The sequence below is a fragment of the Syzygium oleosum genome, unplaced genomic scaffold, assembly GCF_021117445.2.
Source record: "Syzygium oleosum isolate NSW1041296 unplaced genomic scaffold, Sole_v2.1 Sole_v2.34, whole genome shotgun sequence".
Lineage (NCBI taxonomy): Eukaryota > Viridiplantae > Streptophyta > Magnoliopsida > Myrtales > Myrtaceae > Syzygium > Syzygium oleosum.
The window spans coordinates 524798-548266 of NW_026607518.1; the positions used below are offsets into that span (position 1 = coordinate 524798).

Sequence of the window (23469 nt, forward strand, 5' to 3'; positions counted from 1 at the left end):
AGTATAAATGGAGATAGAGATAACAAGAAATGGCCCCACACATAAATGGCCCATTTGGTAACATTTCTATTTATCTATTTTTTCCGAAATAGAAAAACAACAGAAATCCTTTTGTGTACGTTAGTTAAATTTTCTATTCCTCGGAATAGAAAAGTGACCAAAGAATAGATTTGGAACGGAAATAAAAAGTAAAAAAAAAAAATTCTACCTTTTTGTTCCTAAGAACAATTTCTAAAACAAGGTCATTTTCTTTTTTTTTCCTTCTTTCCTCCTCTAGCCAGTCGCCGGGCCTCGGCGATGGCCGGTGAACATTTAGAGATGAGGGTTGGCGAGGTCAACCTCACCTAACCACCAAGATGTTGGCCTTGCCATGGCCGAGCGAAGCCGACCTCGCGGTGTTTGGGCGAGGTCGTGCCTCACCGTGGTGAGGTAAAGGGTTGAGGCCAACCTCGCCTACAGCTAACAAGGTCGAGCCTCACCGGTCGTCGGCCATCGTCGAGGCCCAGCGATCGGCTAGAGGAAAAAGAATAATAGAGGAAAAAAAGGAAAGAAAAAAATTCAAACAAATTAAAAAAACCTTGGAAAATTATTAAAAAACAAAAAAAAAATTCCACATCACAAAAAAATTTAAGGTCGTACAAAACCTTTTTTTATTCCAAGAATAGAAATTTTGTGCTGTTATCAAACGCGTTCTTCTGCTCAGAAACTCGTCCAAGGAATAGTAATAGAAAAAATTATTTCTGAACAGAAATTATTCCCGAGAACAGAAATATTACCGTACACGTCCAAAGGAAGCTATTAATTAACAATAATACATTTGATCCTATTTATCCTCATTAATGAAGGAGACCAATTTCTTCATCATCTTCACAGCATTCTCACAGTTGGGATTGTACAGATGAAACACATGATCCTCCCCTGGTGCTTCCATCACTTCCATAAATCCTCTCCAGCCTGTGTCACCCAACGCCTCCTTGTAGTACAAGCCCCTGTGTTTGAAGATATCCTTTTCAGCAATACAAATTAGGATCCTATTGAAAGCCAAACCCGACAGCCTAGGGTCCATTGTCGGGTTTATTAGAGGGTCATCACACCCGGTGGTCGTCAGGTTTGCCGCGCGCCAGAGGTTCTCTGCCCCGGACCTCCTCTCAGGTTCGGTGGTCTCCAAAGGCAATGGTTCGTTGCCCCAGAAATAAGGATGTACCATAATAGCGCCGGCAAATTCAATTCCTTGTAGTGTTTCATCTCCCGATCGGATGCCCATGTTGTGAACTATGTTAGCGCCGGCGCTATCTCCAGCCAGAAACACCTATGAAGAATTTAGAGAATGTTGTATTAGTGTGTACAATCATTACCAAGAATGATCAAGGATACTGTAATAAACAGTTCACAACAGAAAATTATGTTACGTAATTATCGAACATTATTTTTGTAACCGCCAACTGTATTCAATTATTTGAGAAAACTCAAGCGACCGATCGATCACTGGATAGAATTGCAAAATATTGTTTTATCTAGTTAATGACAAAGTTGAAATCTCCACCACTCAGCCAAAATCATTTTGAAATTCGAACATACAATCTGGCGCCCTTTGATGAAACAAATAGCCCTTATTTCATTAAAAATATATTCTAAGAACAATTATTACAATCAATTTTTAAATCGTTGCTTCAAATTTTTAAAGGTGCTTGACAAACTTCAAACAATTGTAGTACCTGTGAAGCTGTAGGAACATATATAATAGAGATGGGCATGGGGTGCGACGCCGAATGAGGCGAATTTTCCCCCCGACAAAAATGCCCCGCAGGGCATCGGGCAGGCAAAAGGCACCAAGGGGCTAATACGTCCCCTTGTATAATTTATATATATATATATATATTCATTTCTTTTATTCTATTTGTGAAAAAATGTGAAATAGTATTAATAGAATCCTAAGAACCATCTCCTCCTTACAAATTGCTGTCGTAGAAGATGCAAGCTTAGAAAGACCTCTAGGTAAGCAATTTGGATCAATTACTTTCCATGTGTTTCATCTTCACAATTGTCCCATATTGACCAATTTTCACCAGCTACAACACTTCGTAGCACAGTCATAAAGCAATACTTCAATACTACAACCACAACTATACCAAACAAAAGCTGAATTTACTATTATGAGTTTGGATGTCGTTTCTAATAGTATGTATATGCCAGTAAGTGATCTATATAGAAATTGAAGAACGTTCAAGATCACCTTCTTGAGATTGGCATGAGAATTCAACCACTCCTCGGGGCCGTTTCCGGTAGAATGAGAGACCACCCATTTGAGGGTAGTCCACGAATCGTCGTAAGCCACCGGAAGAGGATGCTCCGGTGCCCTTCTATAATCGACGGAGACAGCGATGATGTTAGCCTCCGCAACTAGGGCATTGAGATAGTTGTGGTAAGCTGGCGACCGTGCCGTTGCAATTATGAAGCCTCCTCCGTGAAAGTACACAAGCACAGGGAGCTTTTGGAGAGAATCGGTTGCAGCTTTTGGGATGTAAAGCCTCACGGAGACGGTGGAGTCCGATGAAATCGCAACGTCTTTGGACTGGATGCCGGTTTTCTCGTCCAGCGACGGAGGGATAATTTCCGTGCCTACAAATCTCTCCACTCGGCCATCCTTGTAAATCCTTACGAATGGAGACAAATCATAGAGCAGTTCTGTTTCCATTGTGTTTGAAATAGAAGCGAGTTCGCTATTGAGGATGAGAAGAAAGAGAGTTGATCAGAAGTTTATATTGGGTTCTTGTACTAATTTGCTGATTTTTATATGCCCTACGGACTTGCCTTGTCTCGTCGATAGTCCCCGTCATATGTGGATGGGAAGGAAGAATCTTCGTGCGATTGGTGCTCCATAAATGCGTTTCATGAGATACAATTTTGTTTTATATGGGACGATGACATTGTGTGTATTATAAATTTGGATTAGATGGCTCGATCAGGTCGTTGAGCATTGATTATTTGCTTTTTGGGTTGACCAACCTCATAAGCGACAAAATCTACTGGTAGCACTAATCTTTTATTTCGAAATAGGTTAGTTGGAGTATTATACAAAGGTAGCTAGGTGGTGTATGTAGAGGATAACCCGAAGACTTTGAAGAATCATTTATTTCGAAAGCTTAAATAGTTAGGGTACAACGCGAAATATATTTTATAATGGACATATTTTTTGTAGGAAGGCCAATTTGATGATGAAGGCCTTAGATATGCAAAATCCAATGCATGTACCCCAATGAATTGTTGAAATCCATTGAGTAAATGAAAGGGAAATTTGGGAATATTACAAAAAAAGTCTTAAACCTATTATAATTGTGCCAATTCATATCTAAACCTTTTTTTTCTGCCAATTTAGTTTTAAACATTTTGCGTTTGTGTCAATTCAATCTATCCGACTACTTTTTGTCGGAAATCGCTCACATGGATGCCAGTCGTCCAACGTGGCGCGGTCGGCACTGACGTGGACATTTTTAAATAATATTTATTTTTTTATTCTTTTCTTTCTCTTTCTTTTTTAATCCCTCGCCCAACCACTGGCGAGGCTCACCCTCGCCAACCCTTGCCTTTACTTGGTTGCCAAGGTCCGATGATTGGCTAGAGGAAGAAAATGTTCATGTTAGCGCCAACCGCAATACGTATAACGGCCGGCGTTCATGTCGGCGATTTCCTATCAAAATGGCCGGATGGACTAAATTGGCAAAAATGCAAAAGGTTTAGGACTCAATTGGTAGAAAATAATTTAGGACTGAATTGACACAATTACAATAGGTTTAGAACTTTTTTGATAATTATCCCAAGGAAACTCATAAATGGATTTCAACAACTCATGATGGAATTGATCGTGAGAGAGTCACTAAGTGATGGCCTCTAAGTTTCATTGAAAAGAAGCATGAACCAATTTTTATTTTCAGACTTCTTATGTGTGTGTATATGTATGTTATACATATATGAACATGAACATAATCATAATCATAATCGTTTTTAGCTATGAATAACGTATTAATTAGCAAAAAGTCAATTTTTTTAAAATTTGTCTTTCGAAAAATAAAAATAGTAAAGTGTAAGTATGCGTCCACCCTCTCAGAATCTTAAATCCATCACGGGTATCCTCAACGTTATGCTTCGAAAAAGACGTTATGCTTTAAAATGGATGCTATTCCCTTCAAATAATCAAAACATATTTTTGGGTGGATAAAAACGTTATGTTTCGTAAGCACCCAAAAACATTAAAGTATTCAAAGTCAACGCCTTTCATGGTATTGGGCTACGGCATTTTCAAGCATAGTCTTGCATTCCATTTTTTAACGTAAGAGACTATTATTGTAATTACATGATTTTGCCCAAGCGTCATCTATATATTTTTTTTATAAGAAACTGTTTTCAGTTCATATCTAGTGTACCTCACAACCATTATTAAAAAAGAATAATATTAGGACACAGATTGCTAATATCGGAGCAAAGGGGGATGCATGCGTCCGCCCTATTTCTGACCAAATTTATACCAATTTCTTGGCATTTTAATAATAGGACTTTGGTTTAATTCGTTAAATTATTGAAGAAGTCTTCTTTGGGTGCATATTATGTGCACCTCCACGGATTGCATAGGTGTCTTCTACAGAAATAATTACTTTCGCATATTGCTTTTTAAAATAATGAAGTACAGCTAAATCGACAGTTTATTATAGAAATCTTCAACGCATAAAATAATGATGAAAAACACAAGACTTCTCAAAAGCAATAATTTACTTTAGAGTAATTACAACATGAATTTCTCCGAATGAAAGTCATATAGTTGCAATATTTATTCCCTTTTAGTGTTCTTACGATATATGTAACCCAAAAAAAGTTTTAAGAACAATTATACTTAAACCATGCATCACGAGACGTACTAAGAATTATAGAGGTAGGAGTTTAGCGCTAATCAACCTAATTTACATCTAATGAAAGACGGATGTTGCCCCTTCAAACAAAGCCCAAAATCGAAGAAATATCAATGACGTTCATGATGGGCAACATGCCAATCTTCTTTTGTCTTTTGGGACACAATATATTGCCAATTTTACACCTGTGCAACAAGGTATGACGTCCCTTTCCGAATGTAAATAATGATTACAGGTAAGTTGGACTTAAAAACTGTGAAAAAGATATCAATATTAAGGGGAAGATAATGGATGCTTACCTAATGATCACAATGGTCATAGTTAACAAATGAACCATCTTCTTGATCCGCACCAAAAACGCCTGAACAAAATGAATCCCCTTAATTTAATTCGTAAAAAGGTATTAAACAAAATATTAAGCTCATTGACCTTTATAGAAGTAGCTGTCCTAGATTTTACCTTTTGTTTTTAAAGTTTTCCGCCTTTTCTAATCAAGTTCCTGTATTTTTAATTTTTTTAATCAAGTCTTTCCAATTTTCCAAAATTTCCAATCAAGTCCTTTTCCACTCCAAACCCAGCAAATCCAACTAACGTGGCCATCGAATGAGGACATAGTGAGATTGTTGACACCTAAATTTTGATACCTATTAATTGTCATTCATCACATGAGAAGATTAGGATTGAACTTGCCCTGTAAACAAAAATGTCAAAGGTGCATTGTTTACATTTGCATTCTACGTTGCATTACATGGCATTTAGGTACTAATAGCATCTAGAACTGACCAATTTGCACCAAGCATATTACAGGGAGCCGAAAACGAACTCAATAAGTGACCCCGCATAAGATATGAGCAAAAAGTTAAGTTTGGTGTGTAGAATAAGCTTAAACTTAAGTTCAACATGAGAAACAAGCATGAAATTGAACTTTCCTGTTAAGGAAACCTCTTAATAGATTTTGAAGTTAACAAAACTATCCATGTTAACCACCGCCCGCAGCGGCTGCGTTGGCTTCGGGCTCTCTTCCCCTCACGAAGGGAAGGAGTTCGAATCCCAGCGCTGTCGTTAGGGATTTTTAAGCGTGACGTCGTGGTGGTGGGTCCTGCGCTAGCGTCACCCCGGGTTTACCTCTCCGGCTGTCGGCCGTGCGGGGGGTTCCCGGGTTATCAAAAAAATAAAATAAAATAATATCCATGTTAATTTTGTAAGTCTGACACGTGCTATGAAGTATTTTGATCTAGGTAGATATATTCTGGAAATGGCAACTTCAATACTTCGAGAGAACTAAACTTTCTGGACACTCAGACTTTACGAAGACCAGAAGGAAGACACTTGGACTTTATGGGAACCAGATCAAGAAGTTCAGACTCTACTGTAAAAGTCACTCATACTTTATGTTTAGCAGATGAAGAACTTCAAGCTTCACTTCTGAAAGATTCAGACCTTACTGAAGACCCGTACTAACTTAAGTTCTGGATGAGAAACAAGAACTAGAAGTTATTCAGACTCTGAAACTACTCAGAACGAATATAACGGCTAGTGATCTAGCGTATATTTCACAGAAGGAAAGTTTTGATTGACTCAATCTTAAAAGGCTATAATTGATTGACAATCAAACATTAAGGCAAGTATATATCACAACGGATAAAGCTCTACTTATGGAAATCAAGATTCTGGTTGTATGGGCGGCCAGATTCATAGGGATTTAGATTTTGTCAATCAACAGCTACTCAATCTTGATTTTATACAAATTTGTCCAAGTCGAAGATTAGAAGAGGATTCTCTGAAGACTGTCCAACGGCTAGTTTGAAAGTAGAGGAGTATAAAAGAAGATTAACGAGGTGCAGAAGGAAGAGAATGAAGTCAAGAATCAACAAGTCCAAACGCTGAACACACTCCGATTCTACTACTTGTCTTTCCTGAGCCAAACACTGAGATCTTGAGGGATATCTTGTAAGAATGATTGTGTGAGATAGAGAGTCCTATTATATACAGAGTGATATCACTCAGAACTTGTAATCCTTTTTTATCACATAGTGAAATCTAGTCGGTAGGCTGTCAGCGTGGGAAAGTGGACGTAGGCTTGATTTAAGCCGGATCACTATAACTTCTTGTGTGCAGTTTTTCTATCGCTAAACTCTTAGTCTATCTTTTATACTGCACGCTAGCACATTATCTATAAAGTCTGCTCAGAATCTGAATATCTTTCAGACTTTAATCTTGATCATTAGTTTCCACTTTAAAAATTGATCAAAAGTTTCAGATCACCTATTCACTCCCCCCCTCTAGGTGATCCTTGCTAGCTTCGTCATTTCCAACTTCTTTGGAGCTTAAGCTAAAGGTTAATGCAAGAGATGAGCTACGAACTTAACTTTCCAACTTTCTTGGTGCTCGAACTCAAGTTTGGCATGAGAGATGTGTAAGAATAATTGTGGCCCACATGATGTTATTAATTAATGGTTTAATAATTATTATGCTATAACAATTATATTGGCTATAAAGAGGTGCGACTTTTACGAAATGGAATATGCTTTGATGGAAAGCACCTATTGATAGCCCATATAAATAGAGTATGGTCCACTCTCCACCCATAGAAGAAAGAATGTACGGTTGTACTTTATCCTCCATCAGATAAAATACGTTAAAAAGAAAAGTGGGTTAAGGGAGATAAATCGCATTTCTATGTTTCTCTTGTTTCTGCATCAATTATCTTCAAGAGCAATGCTATGGATAAAAGTATGTCCATTTTATTGTGAAAATCATAAAGATCTAATATCCTGGATTTCAGAATTTTTCCGCACAAAAGGATTACGTTATCGCTTACAAGATGAACCTAAAATTAGGTTTCCGACATTCTTGGATTCAAGAGTAGCTTAATGAGCTGAGGTAATTGAATTCCAACATTGTAGGAGCTCCAAGGTGCTTGGGATAATTTAAATGACAGTCGCAAACTTCTGGGAACTTTGTCCTAATTCCAAGATGAGGGGAACTAGCTTTCGAACATCCTTGGAATCTTGTCTTAATTTCAACATTGTAGGTTTATGTTCCTAATTCTAATAAATTTTGTCTTAATCCAAGGACGTGGAAATTGGTTCTAGATTGGACAAAGTGGAAAAGATAGCACGATGTGGTGCCACTTGGAACGATCTTAGCCATCCATCAACCATTGGACTTCATGCCCATCAAGCCTTCATTCCCGCCTCACATGCCATTCACATGCCTTTGTCACATGCCACTTACATGCATTGATCACCTGTCGATCGTATGTCTATCATATCTCACTTCCATGGACAAGCATGTATTGGAACATACCTCATGGATGGTCGGCCAAATCATGTGCGACTCGATTAAATCATTTTAATCTCATTCGTACATTCTTAATCCATTTAATATCAACCCTTAATCTCTAAACTATCTCATCCAATGGTCGTCCAATTATCCACTTTTATTTTTTCAATTCCCACTGTACATCTAAACCCCCATGGCCGGCCAATCTAGTCCATCACAATCGTCCATCTCTTGTCCCGTTTAGTCCTAACCGTCGATCTAATCCTAAGCTCTATCCAATCTCTTTTGATCTGAATAGGGCCCCCAAAACCTATGAATAGGACCATATGGCCAGCCATTCAAGGCATCCACACACACTCTCGCATGTGCATTCTCCAGAGTCTCTCTCTCTCTCTCTCTCTCTCTCTCTCTCTCTCTCTCTCTCTCTCTCTCTCCCTTGGGCATCCTACTGGCGACACTCCTCCTCCAAGTGTTCCAATTGGTGGCTTCCACTCATCATCAAATCCTACTTTGGCGTCCATCACATTCATCCGTGATCCCACTTGGCATCCATCATCACCAGCGATCATTCCTCAAGACCACATCATCGGGCAACCCCTGTCCAAGGCGGTATCCACTCCACTCAGCCATTCGTCACCACCGTAATCCACTTAGAGAGAAGAGTCCCCACTTGTCTCCACTTCATCCCGCAGCCTTGGTCACAACGTTGACTCGGTCCCTTGTTGAGAGCATCCTTCCGTGACAATCCCTCATCCGTGGTGGTCCACTGGTGTTCCTCAATTGGCCATGCCTCACTTTTGTTGCTTGGTGGTTCTCAGTTGTGTGGAAAACCAACCCAAGGTAGGACTAGTCCTCAATTCAAGTCCTAGTAGGAGGATTTTTGTTGAAGTTCTTCCATGTTAGATGCCAGTCGTGCCATGTAGAAGATTCCTCCATGTCGGCATTTTCAAGTCAAAATTGGCTAGAATGATTATATTGAAATTTCACAAAAAGATTTATGACTAAATTGATAAAATTAAAAGATTTAGTATGACATCCACAAATAGGTTTATGAATAATTGGTAATTTACCCCTAATAAAAAATTAGACTTGTCTTCTAGTACAAATGGAGATAGACAAAACTTCGGTCTCGTGCACAAAGGGAGCTACTAATTTGACCCTATTTATCCTCATTCATGAAGGAGACCAATTTTTTCTTCATTTTCACGGCATTATCACAGCTAGGATTGGAAAAATGAAACACATGATCCTCCCTCGGTGCTTCCATCACTTCCATAACTCCACTCCATCCGCTCTCGCTTAGCACCTCCTTGTAATACCAGCCCCTATGTCTGAAGATATCCTTTTCAGCAATACAAATTAGGATCCTATTGAAAGCCAAACCTGATGGCCTAGGGTCCATTGCCAGGTTTATTAGAGGGTCAGCACAGCCGGTGGTCCTCAAGTTTGGCGCGAGCCAGATGTTCTCCGCCACAAAACTCCTCTCAGGTTCGGTGGTCTCCGAAGGCAATGGTTCGTTGCCCCAGAAGCAAGGATGTACCACAATAACGCCTGGAAATTCAATTCCTTTCAGTGTTTCCTCTCTCGATCGAATACCCGTGTTGTGAACGATGTTAGCGCAGGCGCTATCTCCAGCCATAAACACCTATCAAGAATTTTGAGAATGTTGTATTAGTGTGTACAATCATTACCAAGCATGATCAAGGATGTTATAATAAACAGTTCACAACAATGTTACGCAATTATCAAACATTTTTGGTAACCGCCAACTGTTTTCAATTATTTGAGAAAACTCAAGCGACCGATCAATCACTGGATAGAATAGAAAAACATTATTTTATCTAGTTAATGAAAAATTTGAAATCTCCACCAGTCAGCCAAAACCATTTTGAAATTCGAACATACAATAGAGCGCCTTTGATGAAACAAATAGCCCTTATTCCATTAAAAATATATTCTAAGAACAACTCTTGCAATTAATTTTTAGTGTTGCTTTAATTTTTCCTTTTGGCTTATTCTTCTAACTTTAGAGGATGAAATTATCTTTGCAGCATTGAGAACCTCAAAACTTTAAAATTTGTATGGAACATTATCTTCAGTCGCCTTAACTTTTGGATAGTATTCTACAATTTAAGCTGACCCTTTTTGTATATTTTGGAGGCAAATTCGAACATTTTTTTTAATTCAACCTCTCTTAATAGTATGAAGTCAACCTATTTATGAAATTGAACAAGAGTCTGTATGACACAATTTCCACAAAAGCTACTTTTGTGAAAATGGGGGAAAATTACCAAAAAAGTCCTAAACCTATTGCAATCGTGCCAAATCAGTCCTAAACCTTTTTTTTTTTTTGCCAATTCAGTCCTAAAACTTTTGCAATTGTACCAATTCAGTCCATCTGGCCATTTATAACCGAAAAAGTCTGATGTGGCATCCTAATCAGCACCGGCGGCGTCGCCGGAGCTGACGTGGCCGCCGGAGAGCTTTAAAAAAATAGAAAACTTAAAGAAACGGTCGGGCATGGCTAGAGTTCCCAAATTGGCTGGATTTCGTTTCCAAAATTAGCTAGGGAACCCTAAATCGAAATCTTCCCCAAATCGATCTCAAATTTGGGCCCTAAATCTGAGTTGACGCTTGGCCGACGCCTTCGTTCGACGCTCACCTGTTGCCTTCGCGGGACGCTTGCTCGAGGCTTTGCCCAGATTCGCTCGCTCGACGCCTTCGTCCGATGCTCGTTCGACGCTAGGCCGACGCCTTTGTCCGATGCTCACCCCTGCCTTCGCCAGATGCTCACTCAAGGCTTTGCCCAGATTCGTTCGATCAACGCTTGACCAAACCCGTCGACTAGCACCTGACACTCATTCGACGCTTGCTCAACACCTTCGCCGTCTTGTTTCTCGAGATTGTGGTACTTTTTATTTACGACGAGACTTCATTGATTTCGCTGGGGTTTTATTGCTTGGGTTAGATGTGGATGGTCACAGGTCTTTACATTTCGTTGACATGGGTTTGTTGCTATCATGGGTTTGTGGTTGTTGAACTGGTTCGTTTGAAATTGCTGGGAAAATTGCTAACATAACATGGGTTTGTAGATGGTCACAGCTTGTTTGAAATTGTTGACTCGCCCAGAATGTCTCTGGCTTTCATTGATAGTGATAGTGCATACAAAAAAGAGAGAAAATGTCTTTCATGAATGACTCTATCTTTCATTGATGGTCACAGCTGGTTTGAATTGAATGTCTTTGTCTTTCATTGGCACTATCTTATATTGGCTAAGAGGCATCAAAATGCTATTATGCAGTTATAGCTTATGCTGATATAACAGCAGTCTAACTCTGCATCTGTACTTCTTACACTGTAGGACAACCTAAAGATATCAACTAATTATCTGATTATTGCATGGTGATTTATACTCTATTGGTGCTTGTTTCTGATCAAATTACTTTGTACATCCTTTTGTAGAACCTTGGGCAAGACTGATCCAGCTAGTTCATTAGAGAGAGAATTTCTCGCATATAGTTGCTGCCTCTGCAGGTTCATTTGGGAAGAATATCCTCCCTGGAGCTGCTGCCCTCTTAGATGTCTCTCCAGGAATTTCATAATCAATAAAGTTTGTTACGTACAATGGAGTTCCTGACCTGTTGAAAAAAGATTCATCTTCTAGCGTGCAATATGGTTGATGACCATGAGTTTATGAAAACATAATAGGCATCAGTTGCTTGTTGAACTTTGACAGTGACACGTCATTCACTATATCAGATTTTTTTCACATTTTTTCTTATAAGATCCAAGATAAAGATGTTGGGTTACTGCTGGTGTTTTGCCTCAGCTAAACTAGACTTCACTCTAATACTGTCTTATTTCTTTATACTGTGCTCACCATTGTATATAGGAATAAGATAGCATGTTGACTCTATTGCTGTCTTATTTATTCTAGAAATGTATTGTGTACAGTCCGACATACTGGTGCTCACCCTTGTATGTTGACCATCAAATCCACATCTTTTCATGTATAATCTAATTCCATAGATTCAAAGGCTCACAAGGCTCCTGTGTCTGACAATCAATGAAGACATCATCGAATTCGTCACAATCGATGACATCAGTCCCTCTAATCAACAACGATACATATGTGTTTTTCTATTGTGGCCTGAAATGTCCTCTGCAAATAGCAAAGACGAAGGAGAATCGAGGAAGAAGATATCACGGTTGCCCAAAATATAAAATTGGGGAAAGTTGTGGTTTTTTTAGTTGGGTTGATGCTGAAATTAGTCAATCGGCAAGAAGTGTGTCGAAATATACGCATTGGAGCAATGTCGAAGTAAAACCAATGTCGAGCCATATTGTGGATGATGGCAATTCAATGGACGCTGAAGTCAAAGCTCTCAAGGGACAACTGAAACGTATCAAACAAGATGCAACAAAGTTAAAGAAACAAATTTCGACATTGAAGACAATGTTGGTTGTGTCGTGGCTGTTTTTTGTAATTCTAGGAAGCATGTTTTTTTAAAAATTTGAAGATGAATGATGTAATGAGCTTACCATAAGATCTGTTAACATCGATTATGTTATGTAAGCTGTTTTAGTAGATGTTTTGTATCGATCCACATGAAGTATGAACATGAATGAAATGCAAGTTGTTTTGTTTGCAATCTCCTTTGTTCCATATGCAATCTGTTTCTCAACCACAACATGAGAGACATATAATTTCTACTGTTTTGACCTGCTATTATGAATAAAGAAGTACTTGTCCAGCGAGTATAAAAGAGCAAACGATAGTATGCACAATTTCACTACTTCATGAACAAACAACTACAATACGGTAATCAAGCAAATGACAAATGCACAAACCCATTTCATTGCAATAAAAAGACGGTTCACGAGCATAGTACTTCACCAATCCCATCTGCTATACAAATAGCCATAAAAAAAAGTACATCCACAACCCTGTTTCACTAATTCCATCATCGATAAAAAAGAACAAATGAATCAATACCACTTCACTCAACCCATTATCACAAAAATACAACCATAACAAGTCAATACTAAACCCACCCCCACATCTGCCACCCCCACGTCTCATCGCTTTTGCTTCTTCGAGCTACTTCTAGCACTTGTACTCTTAACTTGAGCAAGAGGATTCACACTAGTATGGCCACCACCACTACCACTTGCACCTTTACTTGTACGTCTCTGAACCTGCAAAAAGTATATTTGTTTAAAGTCATATTAACGAAGCAAGCATGACATAATAGAAACGGAAGTACTAACCGAAATTTTTTGCCTTGAAAATTGTGTTTGCGAAGATGTAGAGCCAGTCTTCTTAATTGGACATGTTGAACTGTTGTGTCCCATCTTCGAGCAAGTTCGACATGTCATCTTCATTCCTATCCTTGACATCCTAGTTCCACTTGCCACCTCATCTTCCTCCCTTGATCTTTTCAATTTACATCTACCGGGCTTCACCCTAGCTGGAAGTGGTTCAGGTGGTTCCCCATTAGTCTTTTTCCAAAATTTCTCTCCCCGAATCGGCATCATCATGTTCTCATATGCAGCTAAGAACTTGACCTTCTTATAGCACTCATCAACATGGTCATATGCATCCTCTGGTCTATGATTTATAGCAAAAATAGCATGGGGACAAGGAATGCCAGTAAGCTGCCATCTTCTACAAGAGCAATCTCTCTTGAATACATCCACCACATACTTTTCACCCTTATCCATCACCTCGTATCCGGTATCACCATTCCATATCACTTGGCAATACGTTGCACCAACTCTATCTTCTTCTAACTTTCTTACGATTCTTGGACCACAGTCCCTTCTCCACTTAGCACATGCATCCCTCTATGTATTCATTCTTATCATTATCATTATCCGCATGTCCTCTAACATACTGTAAATGGACTTACACCTAGCATGTATAATTCTTCCATTGAATGCCTCGCATAAGTTGTTATCAACAATGTCACATTTCACATCAGTGGTGAAAAAAGCCCTACACTAGTGCTTTGGCTCTATTTGCACCAAGTCATGATATGTAGCAAGACTAATTTTTTTCAATGCCTGAGAGTGTTCATCATACTCTATCATAGTACTGCTCTTAGCACACTGCCAAAACAATCTTTGCATCTGTATCCCCTTATACTTCTTGCCCCAATTGGCATAGATATGTCTAGCACACATCCTATGCTCAGCTGCAGGTAGCAAAATCAGCCACAGCTCCTAAAAGGCTCTACAAAAGATTATTGCAATGTAAAACATATGTTACAAGTCTGACTATCTAATAGGCATAACAAATAAAAAATTAAATAAGGAACTTACTTTTTGTTTATCACTAATTACAACCCAACCCCGTCTATATGTGTGGAAAATGTTGAGATCATACATTAAATTTGTTAGGAACCACGTCCAAGTGTCTCTGCTCTCAACTCTGACAATCGCCCAAGCAATTGGGAACATTTGATCATTTGCATCCCTTCTAATAGCACACTAGATCTGGCCTTGGCAAATTCCCTTCAAGAAGCAACCATCTAATCCCACAACTTTCATACACCCACCAAGGAATCCTTTCTTACAAGCAACAAAACAAATGTACATTCTCTCAAACAATGCTTTAGATTGCATATCCGGCTTTTCAACTTTCAATGTAATATTACTCCCAGGATTTCTCTCCCTAAGCTCTTCCGCATAATCCCATAGTTTTGCATATTCCTTCTTATAGTTTCCCATCAATACTTTATAAGCAAACAACTTAGCCTTCGTACACTGGACTATACTTACATCTAAGCCCAACCGTTCCTTGGTTAGCTCCTTAAAAGCAATAGTTTTAATAGTTGGCATTGCTTTTATCGTAGGAAGATAGTGATTTGCCAACCAAGAACTTGTCACCCTCCTATTTTTGAAGCTAATGCTACATATATGCTCTGAATGGTAGGTCTTCACATGAAATGATTCACTATGAGCATCAACAGATCCAGAAATCTTCCAAGGACAACTTTTATTAACACATTTTGCTCCAACAAACTTTTATCATGCTTTATAAATTTTATCTCCCTACGCTCAGCTATCGAGTACTTTTTCAGAGTATCTTTGAATTGCTTACTGCTATCAAATGTCATAACCATGGTAAACACGGGCACTACACAATTTGGATCATATCTTGGAAACCGACTTCTCCTTCTAGTAAAATCGCCATCTTCTCCCTCTACATCAGATCCCAAACTATCATTTGCATATGTTTCATAGTATTCCGTTTCATAACCAATTGGAGTATCAACAACACTATCCACATCCAATGGTTGGGATGGTACCAATGTTGTGGATGGTTCTCCTATAATTAGATCCTTTGTGGCCTTCCCGCGGAACTTGGTCATGTTCTTTCTTGCTTCTAAAAGCTCCTCATTATCAAAATCATCTTCATCAGTCGAGAATCTTACATCACCAAGAAAATCTATCTCATCGTCATCGTAATCATCTATAATATCACCCTCTATGCCAATATGATCACCTTCATCAATTGGGTCATCAGGATCTAAACCACCCATGTGCTCAACAACTGTCTCATTAGCTAAACCAACATCATCATGAGCACCTTCTCCGACCGCTTAACCAACACCCTTACTCGGACCAGCACCCTTACCCTCACCTACACCCTCATCGACCCCCTTACTCCGACTAACACCCTCACCCACGCCCACATCGACACCCTGACCAACATACTCACTCGAACCAACACCTTCACCCACATCGACATCCTGATTGTCACCCTCAGATGCCTCATCGGCCGCAAAATTTTCTCCATATATCTCAATTATCCCATGATCCAAATAACTGAAAAGTAGATCGACAACACTACTCTCATTCCATATATATCTCAATCCATCTTCTAGAGATTTTCCAGGAAACTTAAAATAAAGCTTTTCAAATGTATTATTTACCCCATTCTTGATGTCTCTGATAAAGCTTTCATAGCTCCTTGAAGTGATATCAACCTTTACTAAATCAATCTTCCCCCTACATATTCAAGCATTGGGCGACGATAAAAATTTCCACCATGGAAAACGCAAACCCATGCTGACTTGTCATTCATCTTCACCCTACACAAAAACATATTGTATGTTGTAAGCAGCCACATAATGGAGATTTTAATTTGAGCAACCTAGAGTGCTACCGATATGTGAAGATTTTGACTTTAAGCAGCCTAGAGTGCTACCAATATGTATATATAAACAGAATTGCTCTCTAATTTACAAAATTTTAACTAGGTCATTCTACTAACTAATTTTTTGCAAGTATGAATGGTCCTCTCTAATTTACGAGAATTTAACTATGTTAGTCTACTAACTAAAATTTAATACCCTATGATCCAAGAGTTCGAGGTGAATAATCAGTTTGCTTAGCACAGTCAATTTGCTTTCTAGTTTGCCAATCATGAGGAACGATAAAAAATTATCCCACACGCATCTACTTTTAGTTTCAAACTGAACAGTAATAAGGCAAATGGAGGGGTAAGTACAGCGCAAGTGCCATAACTTTTGTATGGAGGACACTTAAGTGCCATAACTTTTTTTTGGCTCACTTGAGTGCCATAACTTTAAAAAAAAAAGATCACTTAAGTGCCACTTACGAGCTAGTTGTGAGGGCCCGAAACCGCGGCTTTTCCGGCCGAACAATGACCTTATCGGCGAGGCGAGCACCACCAGCTTGAAGAGGGGGTGTCGGTGAATCATTCCATGGCCTCCGTTCGTCTCGAAATTTCCGTTTTAGCCTCCGTTGACGAAGGTAAAAATGCTTCGTAGTCACACATTCGGCTCGATAAATGCGTGACTACGAAGCATTTTTACCTTCGTCAACGGAGGCTAAAACGGAAATTTCGAGACAAACGGAGGCCATGAAATGATTCACCGACACCCCCTCTTCAATCTGGTGGTGTTTGCCTCACCGGGAAGGTTACCATTTGGCTGGAAAAGCCGCGGTTTCGGGCCCTCATGACCAACCCCTCTGACAAGCTAGTCGTGAGGGCCTGAAACCGCGGCTTTTCCGGTCGAACGATGACGTTCCCGGCGAGGCGAGCACCACCAGATTGAAGAGGGGGTGTCGGTGAATCATTCCATGGCCTCCATTCGTCTCGAAATTTCCGTTTTAGCCTCCGTTGACGAAGGTAAAAATGCTTCGTAGTCACACAAATCGGTTCGATAAATTGTGTGACTACAAAGCATTTTTACCTTCGTCAACGGAGGCTAAAACGGAAATTTCGAGACGAATGGAGGCCATGGAATGATTCACCGACACCCCCTCTTCAAGCTGGTGGTGCTCGCCTCGCCGGGAAGGTCACCGTTCGACCGGAAAAGCCGTGGTTTCAGGCCCTCACGACTAGTTTGTCAGAGGGGTTGGTCGTGAGGGCCCGTAACCGCGGCTTTTCCAGCCAAATGGTGACCTTCCCGGCGAGGCGAGCACCACCAGATTGAAGGGGTGTCGGTGAATCATTCCATGGCCTCCGTTCGTCTCGAAATTTCCGTTTTAGCCTCCGTTGACGAAGGTAAAAATGCTTCGTACTCATACAAATCGGCTCGATAAATGTGTGACTACAAAGCATTTTTACCTTCGTCAACGGAGACTAAAACGGAAATTTCGAGATGAACGGAGGCCATGGAATGATTCACCGACACCCCTTCTTCAAGCTGGTGGTGCTCGCCTCGCCGGGAAGGTCATTGTTCGGCCGGAAAAGCAGCGGTTTCGGGCCCTCACGACCAGCTCGTAAGTGGCACTTAAGTGTTCTTTTTTTTTTAAAGTTATGGCACTCACGTGAGCCAAAAAAAAGTTATAGCACTTAAGTGTCCTCCGTACAAAAGTTATGGCACTTGCGCTATACTTACCCCGGCAAATGGATTATAAAAGAAGACAAGGGTAAGACACTATTTTGGGACCACTACAATATACCTTTTGATCGTTCTTCATTGAGGTCGGGACCACGACGTATATTTGTCGTGTTCGCTCAACACTTGCCGACAACATAATCAAAACGGGACCGCTTCACTTGCTCGTGTTTGTTGCGAACGGACAAATCGGGCCTGGTTGTGGGCGAATCGATCGGGTCTGGTCCTGGGCAAATTGGTCGGGTCTTGTCGTGGGCGAATCGGGCCTTCGCGATTTGAAGGGTCGGACAAAGGCGTCGGCCTAGCGTCGGACGAGCGTCGAACGAAGGCGTCGAGCGAGCGAATCTCGGCAAAGCCTCGAGCGAGCGTCCGACGAAGGCAACAGGTGAGCGTCGAACGAAGGCGTCGGCCGAGCATCAACTCAGATTTGAGGCCCAAATTTGAGATCGATTTGGGGAAGATTTCGATTTAGGGTTCCCTAGCTCATTTTGGAAACGAAATCCAGCCAATTTGGGAACTCCAGCCATGCCCAACCGTTTCTTTAAGTTTTCTATTTTTTTAAAGGTCTCCGGCAGCCACGTCAGCTCCGGCGACGCCGCCGGTGCTGATTAGGATGCCACATCATACTTTTCCGGTTATAAATGGCCGGATGGACTGAATTGGCACAATTGCAAAATGTTTAGGACTGAATTAGCAAAAAAAAAAAGGTTTAGGACTGATTTGGCACAATTGCAATAAGTTTAGGACTTTATTGGTAATTTTCCCGTGAAAATGGCTGCTGCAAATATTAAACGGTGCTTGTCAAACTTCAAAGAACTGCAGTACCCTCGAAGTTGTATCAAAATATAGTAGAGCCGGGCATGGGGCCGACAATAGGCACGAAGGGACTAATATGCTCCTTATACACTTTAATATATATTTCTTTTATTCTATTAGTTGAAAAATATGAAACAATATCAATACAATCCTAAGAACCATCTCTTCTCCTTACAAATTGCTTTTGTAGAAGATGCAAGCTTAGAAAGCCCCCTCGGTAAGCAATATGGGGCAATTATTTTCGATGTGTTTCATCTTCACAATTGTCCCATATTGACCAATTTTGTGGAGGATGGAACTTGATTAGCTCTTTAGAACCTACCCATGATGCTATTCTTTTTTATAAAATCAACCCATGAGGCCATTCTTTCTTATAAAAATAATAAGAATAAAAACAATGTCAAATAACCATCTAGCAAGTGGTATTAGTTCTTTTTTGAAAAATAATATATTAATTCTATGGAGAGACCCCACGAAGGCAAAACCGCCCCCGGGGGGCACCGGGGGGTATGCCGAAGTGGCGGGACGGGTTCAAGGGATGTGATCCCTATCCCCGCCTCGCTTCGTGCTAATACCATTCAAGAAACGGCCTATCTCAACTTTAAAATGTTGTAACTTTAAAACACATATCACCAAAAGATATCAGATACAACACTTCATAGCACAGTCATAAAGCAACAGCGCGATATTACAGCCACAACCATAACAAACAAAAGCCGAATCTACTATTTGTCGCGACCTAAAATTTCTTCAGGCTAATGGATTATTAAGTCTAAGCTTAACTCGGGCGCTTCCAAGCCCTACCAATTCGCGACTTAGGGTTTAAGTTTTTAACATGCAAAAGTTTTCATGCTTGGAGTCGCCACTAATCTACTTGTGGTAGGTCGATTAGAAACCTAAATAAAATATAGGGAGATATGTTTTATTTCTACGAACCAGAGATTCTAAGCTCGGGGACTTGATTACGCTAGATCTAGTCTAATGCCCTTTCGGTACCTTTTCTTTTAAAAAAATGTTTATGCATGCAGTCTGGATCCATTTTAACTTAGTCACTAGCATGTGAGGTAATCATGCGGGTGCGCAAACCACCAAAGTAACACCCAATAATCAAAACATTAAATAGATTGCAAGATTGGGAGAATTACTTACCTCGAAGCAATGTAAGCATCTGCATTGTTAGCTAGAAAATCACATCAACAATCCTAATATGATTTCTAATTAACAAGCAATTCACTCAATATTTTGTAGCATTTTCACTTATTTAAATGAAAGCTAACCTATATGTAATGACGTGCAAAAATTAACATGCGATTAATGCAGCCTAACATGCAAACTATATATCATGCGATGACATGACCTAATTCTAATGACGGACAAATGATTTATTTTTGGTATTTTCAAATGAAATTTGGAATTAAAAATTACTCAAATTAACATGCAATCTATCCTAGAGAAAATGATTTGATCTATCCTAAAGTGATTCTTTTTTTGAGATTTTTATTAAAATTCGAAATTATTAAATATCCTAAATAATCCGCTAAGATTAAAACAATCTCTAATTTAAATTAGGAAATATGCTACCCTAAATCCCAATTTAAATCAAATAATTATCTTACTCTTTTGGATATATTTAAGATTCCCTAAGCATGCAAAATTTTTAATTTAAATCCTAACTAACATATTTTTTTATTTTCTTTATTTAAAAGGAAAACAATCAAACAAAGATAACAACCACGTTTAAACAATCCACGCAATCCGCAAGATTCTTCTTATCAGATTCAAATTAGGCAAATAAATCAAACTAACGGTCATATATATAGGGTTATAGATATCGACGGAAAGCTGATTGTTCAAATTTGGAATGCAAATAAAATCTATTATCATATCCAAATGATTATGGATAAGATAACGACTTTCCGTATCGCCGCGTATCGTACCTTAGAGATAAGGTCAGATAGTCGTCCAGATACGTTGCCAAATTAGGAATGATTCCTAATTTTGGGTATTTTCAAATATTGCGGATATAGCACACATCATCCTAAGGTATCTAGCAATCCACGCACTATTCACGAAATATTCAAACACCCGAAAGATTAGGAAATTGAATATTCTAAGACTATAGATGAGAATCTTACCTAATTTGTGGATATTTCCAAATTTGAATCATCGGCGGATCGGGATTGCGGAATGTATGGTGGCCAATGGCAGTGGACCAGCGGCGATAGCGGTGTCGCTACGAGGAGCGGCGGCGTCAGCGGCGGGATAGTCCGTGGCTCACGTCGGGACGGCGACAATGGCGTGGACGCTCGAGACAGCGGGAACAGCAGCGTCGAGCAAGACTGGCCGCAAGCTGGGGGGGATGGCTTTGTAGTGGAGATGTGCCCTTTTGGAGTCTTCCTTTAGTGCGCAGAACGTGCTCCTCCTTTGAACTGTAGTCAAAGTCCTTCAATCAACTTCCACCACTTGGCTCCCTCTTTGACTTTTCCTTCGACGTTGTTGTCTCCGTGGCTTGGCGGTGTGAAGCTCAGCAGATCGGTTCAGGAGGTGTCGGCATCGTGTAACAGGTCTACAGCGTGTCGAGGCTGGAGTGAGAAGTAGCCGTGACTGTCGAGAGACCCTCGACTCAGACGGAAGCAGTAACTCGTCGCGGCACGGGGCAATGGCAGTCGTCGAGTCAAAGGATTCCAGTCTCAGGGGCAGCACGTCGTGCGAAGCTTCGCGGGCAGCGGCATCGGGCACAGCGATGGGATGGCGGCCTCGCGAAACAGCAGCACCAGTGGTCCGCGCGGTGCGGTCGCGAGGCGGCGCGACCGACTTTCTCTCTCTTGCACTCTCACTCTCACATGTGTTTTCGCTCTCTTCCTCTCACGGATGACTCTCTCTCTGGTCGTGTATAACGCTATTGATCAAAAGAGAGAAGAAAAGCCTCCTCCACTTGTGTCCACGAACACCCTTTTATAGGTGAGGGGACGAAGGCTGTCTAGGAAAGAGGTCAGATCTTATTTCCTATTGTGTGCACTTTTGGAATCTCTGTTTTATTCTTTCCTCCCTTTTCGTGCACAATCCACCGAATCCTCCTCTTCCCTACAATGTTTTATTGCTTATTTTAATGTAGATGAATATAACATTGCTTTGAATATGGCTCAGAATAAGCTTTTATCACCCCACTGCAGATATCTTCGCGATATATGGCCCCAATCAGTTTGCAAAGTGTCCTATCTTATAGAAGAGAATAGAATCAAATATATCAAATTTGGCTGAAAATATATGTACGGGACATTGCTTTGTGACAGAAAATCTTCACTTGAATTATCACATGTGCAAAACATGTGAATTTTGGTCATGGGCTTGGTTCAATTAATTTCATTTAAGCTTGGAACTATTCGCTCGGGTCCATTCGCCGTCGGTCCGATAAATATGCAAACTATATGGGCCTAATTAACTATTAATGGAATGCTCCTAATATCTATATGCAATGCCATCTAATTATATTTTTTGTTTAGGGGTTAAAATATTAATCCCTAATTTTCTATGCAATTGTTCCTAAATGATTAGTTAAAATTTAGGTGTCAACACTATTATGAGTTTGGACGTCATTTCTAATAGTATGTATATGCCAGTAAAAGATCTATACAGAAATTGAAGAACGTTCAAGATCACCTTCTTGAGATTGGCATGAGAATTCAACCACTCGTCGGAGCCGTTTCCAGTAGAATGAGAGGCCACCCATTTGAGGGTAGTCCACGAATCGTCGTAAGCCGCCGGAAGAGGATGCTCCAGTGCCCCTCTATAATCGACGGAGACGGCAATGATGTTAGCCTCCGCAACTAGGGTATTGAGATAGTTGTGGTAAGTCTGCGACTGTGCCGTTCCAATTATGAAGCCTTCCCCATGAAAGTATACAAGTACATGGAGCTTTTGGAGAGAATCAGTCGCAGCTTTTGGGATGTAAAGTCTCGCGGAGACGGCGGAGTCCAATGAAATGGCAATGTCTTTTGACTAGACGCCGGTTTTCTCGTCGAGCGATGGAGGGACGGTTTCCGTGCCTACAAATCTCTCCACTCGGCCATCCTTGTAAATCCTTACGGTTGGAGACATATCATAGAGCAGTTTTGTTTCCATTGTGGTTTGAAGTGAAATAGAAACTAGTTCACTATTGAGGATGAGAAGAAAGAGGGTTGATCAGAAGTTTATATTGTGTTTGTTGAGATACATGTATGAGTTGTGTTAGAGAAGTCCCACATTAGATAATTGATGTGGTGTTGAGCAATTAATATATTCTAGTTGGCCCATAAGTTATTAGCATAAGCTTTTGAGTGAAGATATGTTGATGGGCTCGAACTTGAGCTTTCTTCACACCAACAAAAAGCAGCACCCAAAGCACTCACATGGCACACTTAAACAGCCCGTGAAATGTTATTTTGCTCTTCTTTGCTTGGTCGACTCCAACTCAAATTAGGGAAGTTGATAACCTTGTTTTGCTCCGAAACTTAGTCTAGTTTGGACTTTCTTTTACTACACCAAAATCCGAGAGTCGATCAGTAGGCCAAATCTCCTTATATTTCGATTGGGGTCGGATTTCATTCACG

At 40.2% G+C, this 23469-nt stretch overlaps 1 protein-coding gene and 1 pseudogene across 1 annotated transcript; both read right to left on the reverse strand.

Moving 5' to 3' along the window:
* Positions 1–798: 798 nt before the first annotated feature.
* LOC115685703 (probable carboxylesterase 12) lies at positions 799–2763 on the reverse strand. Its single transcript, XM_030610796.2, has 2 exons — positions 2234–2763; positions 799–1309 (listed from the first exon to the last, which is right to left on the reverse strand). The coding sequence occupies exons 1-2, from the start codon at positions 2693–2695 to the stop codon at positions 824–826; spliced, it is 948 nt and encodes a 315-aa protein (XP_030466656.1). The 5' UTR covers positions 2696–2763; the 3' UTR covers positions 799–823.
* Positions 2764–9161: 6398 nt separating this feature from the next.
* Positions 9162–23078, reverse strand: LOC115685702 (probable carboxylesterase 12; annotated as a pseudogene).
* Between the last annotated feature and the right edge of the window lie 391 nt (positions 23079–23469).

What these genes read in the sequence shown, in the direction of transcription:
- LOC115685703 (XM_030610796.2), bottom strand. Translation starts at nt 2,695, where the DNA reads ATGGAAACAGAACTGCTCTATGATTTGTCTCCATTCGTAAGGATTTAC. An exon ending in CTCATGCCAATCTCAAGAAG is followed by an intron (nt 1,310 to 2,233) that starts GTGATCTTGAAC and finishes AATTCTTCATAG; the next exon opens with GTGTTTCTGGCTGGAGATAG.